General features: G+C 37.8%; 1 protein-coding gene across 1 annotated transcript in view; it reads left to right on the forward strand.

Moving 5' to 3' along the window:
- Window positions 1-15,771, forward strand: part of WDR49 (WD repeat domain 49) — a gene marked incomplete at both ends in the record, with an annotated part of 90,996 nt that overhangs the window by 11,906 nt on the left and 63,319 nt on the right. Inside the window, 2 exons of the mRNA XM_081329989.1 lie at window positions 1,817-1,965; window positions 11,258-11,494. Of these exons, the coding sequence (XP_081186115.1) occupies window positions 1,817-1,965; window positions 11,258-11,494 (386 nt within the window). The remainder of the gene's footprint in view (window positions 1-1,816; window positions 1,966-11,257; window positions 11,495-15,771) is intronic.

A 15,771-nucleotide genomic window follows, 5' to 3' on the forward strand; every position in this document is an offset into this window, starting at 1 on the left:
ATATAGTATATTTGAGCTGTAACAGGAAGAAAAAATATTTGGCAAGTATTTCTCAGCTGCCAGATTACTTGTTCTGGAGGTTTGCCAGTGTCATGTGGATAGATAATTCAAGGTTGATTTATTTTCTAGAAATCTGGTCATAAATTTTACTGCCATAGATTAGCATCTTATTAAGGTGATGTATACCAAGGGACCAATATGTGTATACTGGTCAATATTCCTTCCTCTTTCTAGAGATTGCTTCTACTCCCCAATTCATTCTGAAGGAAGGAAGGGGATCCTGATATCCTTCATAGAGAGAAAGGTGTTTTCTTTCTGTTGTAAGAGAATACAAAGGTGCACACTAAAAAAGTGAGGTTTGCGTGTGGTGTGGCAGGTTCTTGCTTGAGAACCTATGGGTTGGATGGAAAGACTAGGCGGGCCTTATAAAGCCAATGCCCAAAGGATGCACAAGAGGTTTTTGGGAAAAGTGTGTGTGTGTGTGTGTGTGTGTGTGAGTGAGTGCATGTGTGTGTGTGTGTGTGAGAGAGAGAGAGGGGGGGTGGGAGAAAGAGAGATAGATTGAGATTGACTGACTCTTGGCAACTTGCCAGAACAAGTCCCTGCAGTTTTCTTGGCAAGGCTTTTCAGAAAAAGTTTGTCATTGTCATTCTGAGAGAGAGTGACTGATTGGCCCAAAGTCACCCAGTTGACTTTATGCCCAGGGCATGACTAGAACTCACCATCTCCTCATTTATAATCTGAGGCCTTCACCATATTCCTTCCTTATAAATATATTTTACCCTAAATGGACATGTGGTGGTACAAAAGTAAAGTGTAGGAAGTAAAAGGAAAGTAAAATTGTTTTACAAGTCTTAGGGATTTGATTCTTATTTCTCTGTACGAAAGATGCTCTTTGGATACCTAAGCAATGACTATCATGCTACTGTTATAAAACATAGGGAATCATAGTTCTGAGTGAAGCTGTCTTCTATGCTACACCAGCATATTAGATAGATACCTAAAAGAGAGTCTGGTGACCAAGTTGTGGAATTTATTGCCTTGGTAAACACACAGTATGATCCCTGCTACTACCACAAGGACCACAATTAAAAGTGACTTTATCCTTATAGATTTTTAAAAATCTGGATACTAACACACTGGTGATTTTTCCTTTATTTAATTCTGGTCCATATTTCTATTAATATATTGATGTTAAGGTATAAATTAAGATAGTACCCTAACTATGTTAATATAGTAGAATGGTAGGAACTGAATGCTAACAGAATTAATTGTTGCTTTTTAATAGGTAACCACATGAACTGAATCTAAAAGATTACATATAGAGTACTCTATAAGGTATAGGTTATCACTATTTCTTTCTCTGAATCACATTGGGTTTAAATCAAAGCAAGCAGTTTTATTAATGTTACAAAGAAAAGAAATGGATAAAAGGCAGCCTTTCCCAACCTGGTGCCCCTGACATACATACCAGATTGGGAAAATTATTAGAATCAGAATGTGTCTATCTTCTTACCAATGTGCCAAAGGCACAAACTGTCAAACTGAACAGAGCTGAATCGTATAATCAATTAGAGGAAAAAAGACGTGGCATGCGTTACAAAATGTTAGATCACTAAATCTATTCAGCGGCATCAATTCAACATTTGAATCAATGTGATAATTCAGGTAAGAACGTCGATTTAATTTGGAGATTTGATCAAATCACAGTTCACTTGAATCTCTGCATCAGAAATTTTTGCACTGATAATACTCATTAGTTACACCTTGGAACCGTTTTTGTAAAACCGTATTTCAACTTTATGACTCTGAACAGCAACTGCAGGAATTAATTGCTCCGTCTGCCTTTGGAATCCTTATGTCACATCAAAACCTGCTGGAATCCTGACAGGTCATTCAGACAGTGTAATAGCTGTCCAGTTCATTACTGAGCGCAAACTGCTCTTCAGCTTTGCCAAGGATAAGGTGAGTGTTTGAAGGAGCCTGTCAAACATAGCTCATTATACTACACAAGACCCCAATATAAAAATCTAAACTCACTGTGCCACTTAGTAACATTAATACTAGACTTATTTAGAAGTCTTCCTTAAACTATTTTTCTACATACATATTGAACTTCATTTGTCCTAATTCTCCCTTCTCTTCTTCATAGTACAGTTCACACAGATGTCTGAATCTAGCTGACCTTAGCTGAAATCAGAAAAACTAAGCAGAAGTGGAAAAGATTATTCCCTGGATAAGAGGCTACCAAAAAGTCCCAGAGCTTAGACTACACTATGATTAAAAAAAAACACCTCAGTAGAAGGCAATAGCAGACTACATCCAGGGTATCCAAGAAAACATCATTTATGTATCCAGAACGTCTCTGAGAGTAAAGAAGATTAGCTGCCCACCTCAGTTCAGAGATTCATCACTTCACAAATAGTTCAGAGTTGCATCCATGTCCTTCCTCCTTGGCTAAGGCTTCCCAGGAGATGACATGTGGTTGAGTTTTGGTGGTAGAGAATTTGCCTTTAAGAAAGGGGTGGTTTTGCTGGGTCATGCAAAGGAGGTGATCTGCCTCATTTGGCCCTAATGATTCAATGCAATTTTCAAAATTTTTCCAACTTTCCCTTTTGGAAAACGGTATTGGAGAAGGAAATTGCTCCAGTCTGGAATAAGTAGATTATCTGGATACTTTTCAGTCAAGATTTGGATTAAGGTGTGAGACCAATATAGTATTGGTCACACTTCTAGATGACCACTATTGACCATCCTATAGTTCAGGAAGAGGTATCATCAGTGTGCTGATTATATCAACTTTATGTCTACAACCATGGCCACCTGAGTGATATGGTGAAGGACTCTTCTCATCTGGGGAATGTGGGGGAATGCATGGGGAACATTAAGCTTCATCTCAACCCCAACAAGACCAGTTTGAAAGTCCACTTGGACTTATTCCCAAAGGGCAAGTGGCAATGGTGGCTCAGAAAGTCTTCACACAGCTACATGTTGTGCACCAATTGAGCATATTCTTGACCAAGAGGCACTGCTCATGATCATTCAATCCTGATTGGAAGATTGAACTATTTCAATCTGCACTACATGAGGTTTTCTTTGAAGTGTATCCAGAAGTTTCAGCTGGACCAAATGAAGCCACAAGGGCAATTATGGGCTTAATTCATTCAGTACATGGAACACCTCAAGCTTCATTGGTTACCAGTATACTTCTGGGTTTAATTCAAAGTGTTGGTAATGAGCCATTAAGCCCTTGATGACATGGGGCCAAGTTACTTGCTGAACTCTTTCTTCTCACTTGCATCTACCTATTCTATTAGAACAGCAGCCCCCCAACCTTTTGGGCACCAGGAACTGGTTCCATGGAGAGAGGTTTTTCCATGAACCAGAAGGGGCATGGTTTCATGTGCTACCTGCATCTGGTATATGGGTCTTCTCTTGTTTGCATGGACCAGTTTCTGGCATGCTGCAGACAGGTGCTGCTAGAGTGGTTAAAATCACTTCTATTGTCACATGAAGACTTTAGATCAGTGTTTCTTAACCTTGCCAGCTTTCAAATATATGGCCTCCAACTCTCAGAATTTCCCAACTATTAAGTCTGATTGGGGAAATCTGGGAATTGGAGTCCACACATCTGAAAAATGCCAAGATTAAAAAAACACTACTCTAAATAAAAGTGTCACATATCCAGTGGGTCAAAGATAAACTGTGCCCCTGAAAAGGTATCTCTATATTGGAAAAACATTTGTTAATTCAATGAGAGATAAATGCCATAGACACAAGCTAAAGTTGAAACTCTAAGCTAATTTCTTCCATTAATAATATCTCTCATGAAGATGTGAGCTTGGAACTTAGATATGGAGAATACAGAATATGCTCCGATTGAAAGATTGAACAAAAATATTATGTTATTAAGTTTCTTTTTTTTTATTGAAAAGTTTTAACATACAGTTTATCTTTAACAGTCCCCCCTCCCCCTCCCCTCTCCCTCCCTCCCTACCCCTCTCCCCCTCCCCCCCCACTTCCCAGAGCTAAATACAAGGTATAGAAAAAAAAAACAATCATAAACAACCATAAACTAACCACCATAAACTCTAACATCTATCACTCTCTAGCTTATATAGGATAATACAAACCTTAATAATATTAAATATATATAGAGAGAAAAAAAAAGAAAAAAATAAAGAAAAAGAGAAGGAAGACTTATTCAAATGCTACATGAAACTTCTTAGTCCTATATTTGTTCTGGATATACTCAATCCATTTTCTCCATTCCATAATATAACGTTCTTGCGAGTGATCTTTCAAATAAGCCGAAATCTTTGCCATCTCTGCCAGGTCAGAAACCTTTAAAGTCCATTCTTCTATGGTCGGCAGTTCCTCTTTCTTCCAATACTGACCTATTAAAAGTCTTGCTGTCATAATTAAATTCAACATCAACTTAGTGTCCACAACCGTAGCATCCGTAATTATTCCCAGCAAAAAAAGTTGCGGACAAAACTTTATCCTTTGCTTGAAAATCTTCTGCATATTCCACCAAATTTTTATCCAGAAGGCCTTAACCTTTTTACAAGTCCACCATACATGAAAATATGTTGCATCTTCATCACCACACCTCCAACATTTTGGTTGATAATTCGGATACATACTTGCAAGCTTTTTAGGATCTAGATGCCATCTATAAAACATTTTATAAAAGTTCTCTCTTAAATTTTGAGCTTGTGTAAATTTTACGTTCCTCACCCAAATCTTTTCCCACGTGTCCATTGTAATAACTTCTTGGATGTTTTGGGCCCATTTTATCATACAATCCTTAACAAGTTCTGTTTCTGAGTCAATCTCTATCAATGCAAGATATATCCGTTTAATATGTGCTTTGTCCCTGATTTCTAATTTGCTTTATCAGATTTTCATCAGTCATTGTAAAACCAATTTTTTGATCTTCTTTCCACCTGGCCCGTAGCTGAATATATTGAAACCAAGTTTGAACAGTCTCCTCATCTCGCAAGAGGCTATATGGTTTCAGACTCCAGACATTTCTTTCCAAGCTTAAAATCTCTTTATATGTAGTCACATCATGTTTAAAACCAACATTTATATTTTCTATTGCGTGTTTTGGAATTGCCCACAATGGTATCTTACAGTCTAACTTATGTCTATACTTCTTCCAAACTCTCAGCAGTGCCTGTCTTAAAATATGCACTCTAAAGACATTATCTACCTTCTTATCATACAACAAATATGCATGCCAGCCAAACAACAAGTCGTGGCCCTCAAGATTTAATAATCTCTCTTGTGTCAAATTAATCCAATCACTTATACCTGCTAACGCAGCAGCTTCATAATATAATTTAAGATTAGGCATTTTAAGACCACCTCTTTCACGAGTATCCTGCATAATCTTAAGTTTAACTCGTGGCCTTTTCCCTGCCCAAACAAATTTATTGATACCTCTCTGCCATTCCTCCAAATTAGAATCTTTCTTAAGAACCGGTATCATTTGAAATAAAAATAAAAATTTAGGCAGGACATTCATTTTTACTGCTGCGATTCGCCCCAACAAAGACAATTGCAGTTTTTCCCAACTCTCCATTTCTTTTTGGATTTTTCCCCATAATTTTTCATAGTTATTTTTATATAATTTTGTATTAGAGGGCGACAAAAGCACCCCCAAATATTTGACCCTTTTGACAATCTCGAATCCAGTTAACCCTTCTAAAAGGGCCTTTTGCGATGCTGTCATGTTTTTAGCCAAAATTTTAGTTTTTTGTACATTAACTTTAAATCCAGAAACCTTCCCATATTGCATTATTATCTCCATCAGGTCCACAACAGAGCTCTCCGGCTGGGTCACTGTAACAACCAGATCGTCTGCGAACGCTCTCAATCTATAATCCTGATCTCTAATCTGTATACCCTTAATTCTTTCCGAATTTCGTATTTTTACCAATAATATCTCCAATGTTAACACAAATAACAAAGGCGATAACAGGCACCCTTGCCTTGTACCCTTCTCAATATTACATACTTCTGACAAACTATTGTTAACTATTATGCGAGCTGTTTGTTTTTGATATAATGCCCTAATTGGTTGCAAAAATTTATCCCCAAAATTCATTTTATCTAAAACTTTCATCAAAAATTGCCAATTCAATTGGTCAAAAGCTTTTTCAGCATCTAAAAAAATTAGCGCCGCAGGGATCTGGTTGTTCCTTTCCAAAAATTCCAACACATCAACTATATGCCTCACGTTATTTTTCATTTGCCTACCACTAATAAACCCAGTTTGATCCCCATGAATCACCCGTTGCAGAACCCTCATTAATCTATTAGCCAACACCTTAGCAAATATCTTGTAGTCTGTATTTAATAGTGATATCGGTCTGTAGTTTTTTACTTGAGTAACATCTTGGTCTTCCTTTGGAATCAAAGAAATAAAGGCAGTTCTCCAAGACGGAGGCACCTTTCCCCCTCTCTGGATTGTCTGGAACAATTCCTTTAACGGTTTAACCATCTCTAATTGTAAATTTTTGTAGTAGGCCGCAGTCAAACCATCTGTACCTGGCGCTTTATCCACCTTCAACTCCTTAATTGCTGTAAGTATTTCTTCTTCTGTAATCAATTGATTAATCTCCTCTTTTTGTACTTGCGTAAGAACCGGAATGCTAGCATTCTCCAAATATTCATCAATGTCTTTTTCATTAATCTTCTCCTTAGCATATAGTTTAGAATAAAAATCCACAAAGGCTTCCTTAATAAGATCCTGTTGAAACACTACCTTTCCCTTATGTTCAATTTTGTCTATATTAGAAAGCCCTCTGCTTTTTCCTTAGTCTATAAGCTAGCCATCTACCTGGCTTATTAGCATTGCAAAAAGTATTATGCCTGGCAAACCGCAAATTGGTTGCCACCTGGTCAGCCATTAATTTATCAAATTGTCCTCTTAATAACTTGATAACCTCCTTGATCTTCACATCCAATGGATTCAGAATCAAGGCATTCTCTTTTTCCTTAATTTCATTCTCCAAATCTTTCCTTCTAGCTTCCAAAGTACGTCTATGTTTATTATTCATATATATCAACACTCCTCTCATATAGGCCTTGCTAGCATCCCAAACCATGTCCATAGAAGTATCCTTATTCATATTAATTTCAAAAAAAAATCCTTCATTCGCTGTTTACACTCTTCCACATTTTTCTGATTTCTAAACAAGTTCTCATTTACGCGCCACGAGCGCCTATCTCCGTTGTCCTTATTGATCTCTAACCATACTGGGCTATGGTCAGAAATAGCTCTTGCACAAATCTTTACCTTCTTAGTCCTAGAAAAAAAATCATTAGTCAACAAAATAAAGTCAATCCTGGAAAAAGATTGATGTCTATCAGAAAAAAAAGTATAATCCTTTTCATGCGGGTGTGTGTCACGCCAAATGTCTCGCAATTCCAAATCATCCTTCATTTCAAAAAAAGACTTAGGCAGTCTGGCATGACACGGAACACGCTTAAAAAAACCAGCCTTATCCATCTGTACATCCAAAACACCATTCCAGTCCCCCATAAAAATAAACGATTTGTAATCCATCTGAGTAAGCTTTGTATGAAGTAAGCTAAAAAAATCAGCTTGTTGTTGTTGTTGATTAGGAGCATACAGTCCAACTAAAAGCGTTTTTTTGCCTTCTAGCAACAAATCTATCATTACGTATCTTCCATGTTTATCTGCTTCAATTAGGTCCGCTGTTATAGCACTTTTAACATAAACAACCACTCCGTTTTTCTTATTCATTGCAGAGGCAACAAATTGCGTACCCAACCTTGAATTCAATAAAAACTTTTGGTCCATAGCCCTAATATGCGTTTCTTGCAAGCATATAACATCAGTCTTAAATTGTTTTAAGTATTGAAAAACTTTCTTTCTCTTCTGAGGCAAATTTAGTCCATTAACATTCCAGGTTAGAAATTTAGTCGCCATACTTATCACCCCGAAGCTTTTGGAGCACCTCTTCAATAGCCCCTTTGTCACCTTTGGGCCGCGCTCCTCCCACTGCCTCGCTGTAAGTGCGCTTTGAAAGTTCCATAAACTTCTGCTGGTCTTGTTCTTTTATTTGTTTTGCTCTTTTTAAAGCAGCACGCGTCACCCTCAGCTCTCCAACATCAGCCAACGAAGTTGTAATTTGATCCCCTCCAGCACCATTCTCCTCTGTCTGGCCATCTTCAGCCTCTTGAGGTTTTCCTTCTCCAGATCCCTTTGCCGCTTCCAGAAGTGATAGTGGGGTTGCTTTTAAAACATTATTGTAGAAATCACGCGCCTGTGTCACAGTAACCAGACGGTATCTTTTACCTTCATGCATCGCCACCAACCCAACTGGAATCTCCCATCTGAACCTTATATCACGTTGCTTAAGTTCCTGCACAAGAAATGCAAAGTCCTTTCTTCTCCTTAAAATCTTTGGAGGAATTTCCTTTAAAACCAAAACTTCTTGGTCAGCAACCACCACTTTAGTATCATAGGCAGCTTGAATAACTTCATCTCTGGTTTCTCTCTTTGCAAAATAAACCACCACATCTCTAGGTAGCTTCCTCTGTCTAGCAATCCATGAATTTACGCGAAAAACTTTATCCATACATCCCTTTATTTCAGATGCTGGCTGACCCAATACTGCTTCCAGAGCTTCAGAAATCAGCTGCTTTAGGTCTTCTTTAATATTTTCTTTTAAACCTCTGATTCTAACAGCATACTGCATCTGGTGAAACTGAACAAGACTCAGTTCTCTGTCCATTTTGTCTCTTAAATCTTCATTCTCCAATACCTTTACTTCTAGTACAGCATTTTTTTGAGTCAAATCTTCCACTTTTTCTTCCAAACCTTGCACACATTCAGCCACACTTTCCACTGTAGACAAAATGTCTACCCTCATCGCACTAAATTTCTCTTCCATCCTCTCTTCTATCCTCTCCTCCATTTTTTCCAATTTCTCCTCCACCTTTGCCAATTTATCACCCAGTGTTTCTAAAATTACCTGGGCATGCTTTTCAAGAGCATCTTGTAAATCCTTCGATGTCAATGCAGCAGGAGGAAGCAAGGCTTGCAACGATGTCTGTTGCACCGGGGAAGTTCCAGCACTCCGAAGAGTTTTTGAGGGAGGTTTAGCCGCCATCTTTTTACTTTCACTTATGACGCACTTTCACTTTAAGTTTAAAAAGTCCATTAAGCTCGAGAGTAAAAATAAAAGTCCTCTTCACCTTTTCCTCCTGTACCGCTCTGCCTGCTCCTTTTATTCCAGAGTCTTTCCTTCTGGCAGGGGTGGTCGCAAACGCCTGGCTCTGCTCCAAGAATTCCGGAGCAGAGACGCTGAACAGCTGGGAGCAACCCAGGCTACGGGGGAGTTCAATCCTTCAGCCGCCCAAGCTTTAAGCTCAGGCGGCCCCGGAGAACTCAACCCCTACCTGGGGCCTCTCCCCCTCCTCTTCTCCTGAGGAGGGGGCTTCAAATTCACCCAAACAGCTGATCGGCGCTGTTTCGGGTGAAAACAACACAGCTGAGCCGCGGGCAGCCCGAAAAGGCTGTCTCCGGCGCCACGCCGCCACCGGAAGTCATTAAGTTGCATCTACCTATTCTATTAGAACAGCAGCCCCCCAACCTTTTGGGCACCAGGAACTGGTTCCATGGAGAGAGGTTTTTCCATGAACCAGAAGGGGCATGGTTTCATGTGCTACCTGCATCTGGTATATGGGTCTTCTCTTGTTTGCATGGACCAGTTTCTGGCATGCTGCAGACAGGTGCTGCTAGAGTGGTTAAAAATCACTTCTATTGTCACATGAAGACTTTAGATCAGTGTTTCTTAACCTTGCCAGCTTTCAAATATATGGCCTCCAACTCTCAGAATTTCCCAACTATTAAGTCTGATTGGGGAAATCTGGGAATTGGAGTCCACACATCTGAAAAATGCCAAGATTAAAAAAACACTACTCTAAATAAAAGTGTCACATATCCAGTGGGTCAAAGATAAACTGTGCCCCTGAAAAGGTATCTCTATATTGGAAAAACATTTGTTAATTCAATGAGAGATAAATGCCATAGACACAAGCTAAAGTTGAAACTCTAAGCTAATTTCTTCCATTAATAATATCTCTCATGAAGATGTGAGCTTGGAACTTAGATATGGAGAATACAGAATATGCTCCGATTGAAAGATTGAATAAAAATATTATGTTATTAAGTTTCAATAATTATTTTAACACTTGGCTAACACTGTCTTCCCTTTGTTGTTCAGCCATTATTTTATAAGCAATCTTGTGTTGTTTTTGGCATTAGCATAAATCTGTTTCACCCTGATGGATGAATGGGCATCAGCAATGGTAGTTATTTACATACAAAGCCTTCTGCTCTGCTTAAGCAATCTCTTATTGACTGCCAGCAATCCAAATTAAACATCACAATCCTGTGTAGGACAAATGGCAGAATAAAAGAAGATAAAAAGCTTTCCTTTCCATAAAGGATAGCTCAGAGAAGAAAATGACAATGATGAAAAGCCTAACACTGGTTTGTGCGTCCCATGGAATAAGAATGACTCCAAAACCTTTTTAGAATCAGAGAGGTGGAAGAAGCCATTTCGGAGTCTTCAATATTCAAATTCACTTTTCTGTACTAGCAATGTATAGCTTATTCTAGAGACCTCCAAAGATCACTGGGCCAAAACAAGAATGACATGTATGGACAGGTTCTAATGATAGCTGACTAGGTGATGATACCACCAATGACTGTTGGACTCTTGGAAAATGACTTCAGGTTAGAAATCAACATCAAAGTGTCCCTAACATATGGCTGGTTGTTCATTGAGTTGATAGGAAGTCTGTCCAGCTCTGCTTGAACAGACATATTGAAGGGGAATTTCCTATCATTCAACCATTTTTTTTTACTATATAACATAAGATCATAATTTTGTACCCTGTACTCTCAGACAACAGAGAACAAGTCTCGATCTTCTTTCTGGAACTTGAGGAATTATATCTTTCTTAATCTTTCTTCTTAAGGCTAACCTTTCCTTAAGCCATCTATAGGTTTCAGGACTGAGTATGCAATATTTTTTGGCCTGAAATTCCATGTTTTACCTTTGTGTAATGATGATGCCATGAATCATCAAAGTATTTGGGTTGAACACTTTGGTCTGGCTTTTTGATGAGAGGTTGAGAAGACTTTGGATTGGGTTTTTTGTTTTTAGTTCTAATTTATTTTCCTCTCTCTCCTCCTTCCTCTGCACAGATATTAAGGCTTTGGGACATTCAGCATCAACTTTGTGTGCAAAGGATTGCCGGATCCTTCCCTAAAAGCGTGGATTTTCACTCCGTCCTTTATTTTGATGAATCACAAGGTCTCCTGTTCATCTCAATGAACAACCAACTGATGGTCCTGGAAATGGAACAGGAGTTAGGGAAAAGGAGAGTGGCAAGTCACAAGAAAGCGGTGACCTGCCTCCTGTACAATTCAGTGCTCCAACAGGTAAAACATAAAAGAAAAGGATCCTTTTGATAATTGTCTGAGAAGCTATTTGAAATTCACATTCACTGTTTTCTGGAATCTCTTTTCAGCAAGTAAAAATTGAAGCACAAGAGGCATTTACAGAAGAATTTCCTCTGTGCTGCGATGCAATAATTGTATTTCTCTGGCTTTTCTGTAAGACACAGGCATTCTGCCTTCTCTAGAATTTTATTTCAGTACTGGAGGTCACCCAATTTTTTATAGCTTAATTAACACTGTTCTGAAGTCTGGCTTGCATTTTGTCAAAAGCTTTCTTCTCTTCTGCTTCTTCCTCTGCTTTTCTGTATTATTCTCAGGATGTGCAAGAATTTCTTTTTAATTTCTGCTGGTGGCATTTTTGAGCTGACTTTATTCATGGAATAATAATACAGTGCCACTATTTTCTTTTATACACTTGTTCTTCACTCGGAATTTCTGTGCCTGCCTCCACTTCTCCATCTGAAAAGGTTGCGTGAGAGGTTCTGTCACATTCTTCCTTTGGGATATAATTGAGGTACAGGAAATCAGGGATGATGCAGATAGTTGAATAGATGTTTCTCCAATGAAAGAGAGGATATTTATACATAGTCTTGGCATCATATTATTAAATAAGTATGAGAACTGTACTCTTAAAACAGGAAATTCTGTTTTCTTCTAGCAGCAAATTCTTTTCTACCACAGTGAGTGAAAACTTCAAGAAACCTTAATTATGGTTTTATTCAATTCAAATGTCTTCTAGAGTCAAATAGTGCAAATAGAGTCTTACTCTTTACTTTAAGTTTAAATAGATAAATAGATAAGTAGATGCTAGATAAGAGAAGTAGAGATAGATAGATAGATAGATAGATAGATAGATAGATAGATAGATAGATAGATAGATAGATAGATAGATAGATAGATAGATAGATAGATAAGTAGATGCTAGATAAGTAGAGATAGATAGATAGATAGATAGATAGATAGATAGATAGATAGATAGATAGATAGATAGATAGATAGATAGATAGATAGATAGATAGATGTAGATAACTAGATGCTAGATAAGAGAAGTAGATGATAGATAGATAGATAGATAGATAGATAGATAGATAGATAGATAGATAGATATAGATAGATAGATAGATAGATAGATAGATAGATAGATAGATAGACAGACAGACAGAGAGAGATAGGTAGATGGATGGATAGAGAGAGAGAGAGAAAGAGAGAGAGAGAGAGATGGTGAGAGAGAAAGAGAGGGAGAGAGCAATGGATAGATAGCTAGAGATAGAAAGAGATGGAGTTAGAGAGAGAGAGAGAGAGAGAGAGGCAGGGTAGTCCTCAGTTTACAACTGTAATTGAGCCTGAAAGTAAGGTCCTGAGCTGTGGTGGCACAGCTGTGGTTAGAATGCAATATTGCCAGGCTATTTCTGCTGACTGCCAGTCAATTTTGTATGTGGAGAATGCATGGAAAGATTTACTACACCCTTACTTTGAATCGACCCAGTTTTACCCATCTCATAATTAATTAATGTGGAACAACTGTTTCAAAACTGTAACAAAAGAGCTATAGTTGTCAGCTCCACACTGGTCCCGAATAAAAAGAAAGAAGACTAAGAACTGGGGCTGAGAAGAATAATATTTAATGAATTTGCTTTTGAAATATTCATGTAAAATCACCTTATGGCCCATGTCAGCTATAAAATGTGCAAACAATGTACTTAGCTCAGATCCATATATTGTCTTATACAATTTTTTCCAATAGAAATTCATAATATAATGGCCATGGATCATAGTTATATCTTTGATAGTAAGAGAATTAAACACACAGACATTTGGTATGCAAGTTGGATGTTCATTTCCTTTGTAGCACTGCAGAGATCTCTTGTAAGCAGAGATTTACCTACATCTCGCCTGAGATTCAGCAACCCCAGCCATCCTAATACAAAATGCAATGAAATTAATCTCTTGGCAAATTGCCATTATCTCCCCCTTCATCCTTTTCTGAAACAACATGGTTCTCTTTTGTTTAAGGTTTAAAACAAAGCAGGAAAAAGAAATTATTTACCATCACAAGTGCCGTCGCTGCTATGAGAAAAATGAATAATCCCCCAGTCTAGCATAATATGAGCTCTTCAGCTTCTTTGTTTTTCCCTCGAATATCTTTGAACTTCATGCCAAAATTTGATGGCACAGATGACAAAATCAGGGATGTAGTGTCTGTCATTTTAAGGAGATGGTGGGAAAATTAAAGGATAAGTGCTAAAAGAACATTAGGAACATCTTTTTTCCCCCAAAAAGAAGTGAGCCTTGAGTCCACCCTCCAAACAGAAAGATTAGAAATATCCAGCCCCACTCATCTGTTTTAACCATTGAAGCCTTTTACTCCCTGGCTACCTCTGTCCTTTGTTTTTATGTTTAACATGAACTTTGGCTACAGTCAAATGCACAGAGAACCGGAAGTAAGCAGTAAAAAATCAAGAAATACTTCTGAGTTAACATCATATCAAGCTGTATACCCCATTTTCTGAAAGTGTTCTGTATTAAAGATCAAAGCCTGTGATTCTTAATGTTTTGAAGGCTTATACAATCCATAAGTAAAATGATAGCTCCCTGAAAATCTCTATTAATCACAATATCCTGGCTTTTGTAATCTCAGAAATTCTCTCCAGCTATATATTAGTATTCATGAGGATCCGAATTGCAAAACCTCTGTGCCTACCAAACTCTGTGCCTTTACACCCTAATGATATGCTGAGTGAACTTCTCTGATTTTGCTGCTCTGTGTGACAAAGTCAAAGATGAGGTGATAGAGTCAGATGCACATGGAATTGCTGCGAGTAAAGTTAGTGTGTATACCCTTCAGTCCAGTTTGAAATTTTACAAATTCAGACAAATCTTGAGGAACCATCTGTCTTTCAGTTTTGAAAATTCCCACAAGGAACCTGTACAGAGTGAAAATTTTGACTGATTTTCTGTTATGCACATCTAAAATTATTAACCTATAAATCTATAATGGGTTACAATGGGAATATATATACATCCATAAATCTTTAAATAAATATATCTGTAATCAGAGTATAACAGGTTCTCTCTCTCTCTCTCTCTCTCTCTCTCTCTCTCTCTCTCTCTCTCACACACACACACACACACACACACCAATTGCTTTGTTTCATTGTTAAAACCAAAAGAGAACACTCATAGTCATCATTGGATTAGACAGAGGTTAGGTTGGAACATCTACTTACAAGGAAGAAACAATCAAGGATGGTTTAAGTCAGAGGTGTCAAACTCACAACATCACGTGACATGTTGCGATGTATCATGACTTTTTTTGCCATTGCCGGCAATGGGGTGGGTGCAGTTTCGCTATGATGCATCTGGGCCATGGGCCAGCAATTTGACACCCCTGGTTTAAGTGAAGGAGAGATCAAGGACAGTTTGGTCTAATGGTTAAGGCACCAGACTACAAAGCAGGAGACAGTGAGTTCAAGTCTGGCCTTAACCATGCAAGTCAGCAGGTGACCTTGTGCCAGTCACTTTCTCTCAGCCCAACTCACCTCACAGGGTTGTTGTGGGGAAAATAAGAAGAGGAAGATGTGTTGGATATGTGTTGGATATGAGTTATTTGTAAAAATAATACAGGCGGGAGATAGATAGATAAATAAATAGATAGATAGATAGATAGATAGATAGATAGATAGATAGATAGATAGATAGATAGATAGATAGATAGGATAGGTAGATAGATAGATAATAGATAGATAGATAGATAGATAGATAGATAGATAGATAGATAGATAGATAGATAGATAGATAGATAGATAGATAGAAAGATAGATAGTAGGCAGACAGACAGATAGACAGACAACACAAATACAGAAAGATAGATAGATATGATACATAGATAAAGAGATAGATGATAGATAGATAGACAGACAGAGAAAACACACACATAAACACATAAACACATAAACACATAGATAGATAGATAGATAGATAGATAGATAGATAGATAGATAGATAGATAGACAGACAGACAGACAGACAGACAGACAGACAGACAGACAGACAGATAGATAGATAGATAGATAGATAGGATACATAGATATAGAGATGGATAAATGATAGATAGACAAAACACACATACATACATACATACAGACAGATAGATAGATGAGATAGCTAAATACCTGGCAGAATAAAATAGCCAATAAAGCCATTCATTCCCATTTATTCATGATGTTATGTCTTCTCCCCTTCTTCAATTTATGATCACA

Source organism: Vipera berus, assembly GCF_964194415.1.
Source record: "Vipera berus genome assembly, chromosome: 5".
Classification (NCBI taxonomy): domain Eukaryota; kingdom Metazoa; phylum Chordata; class Lepidosauria; order Squamata; family Viperidae; genus Vipera; species Vipera berus.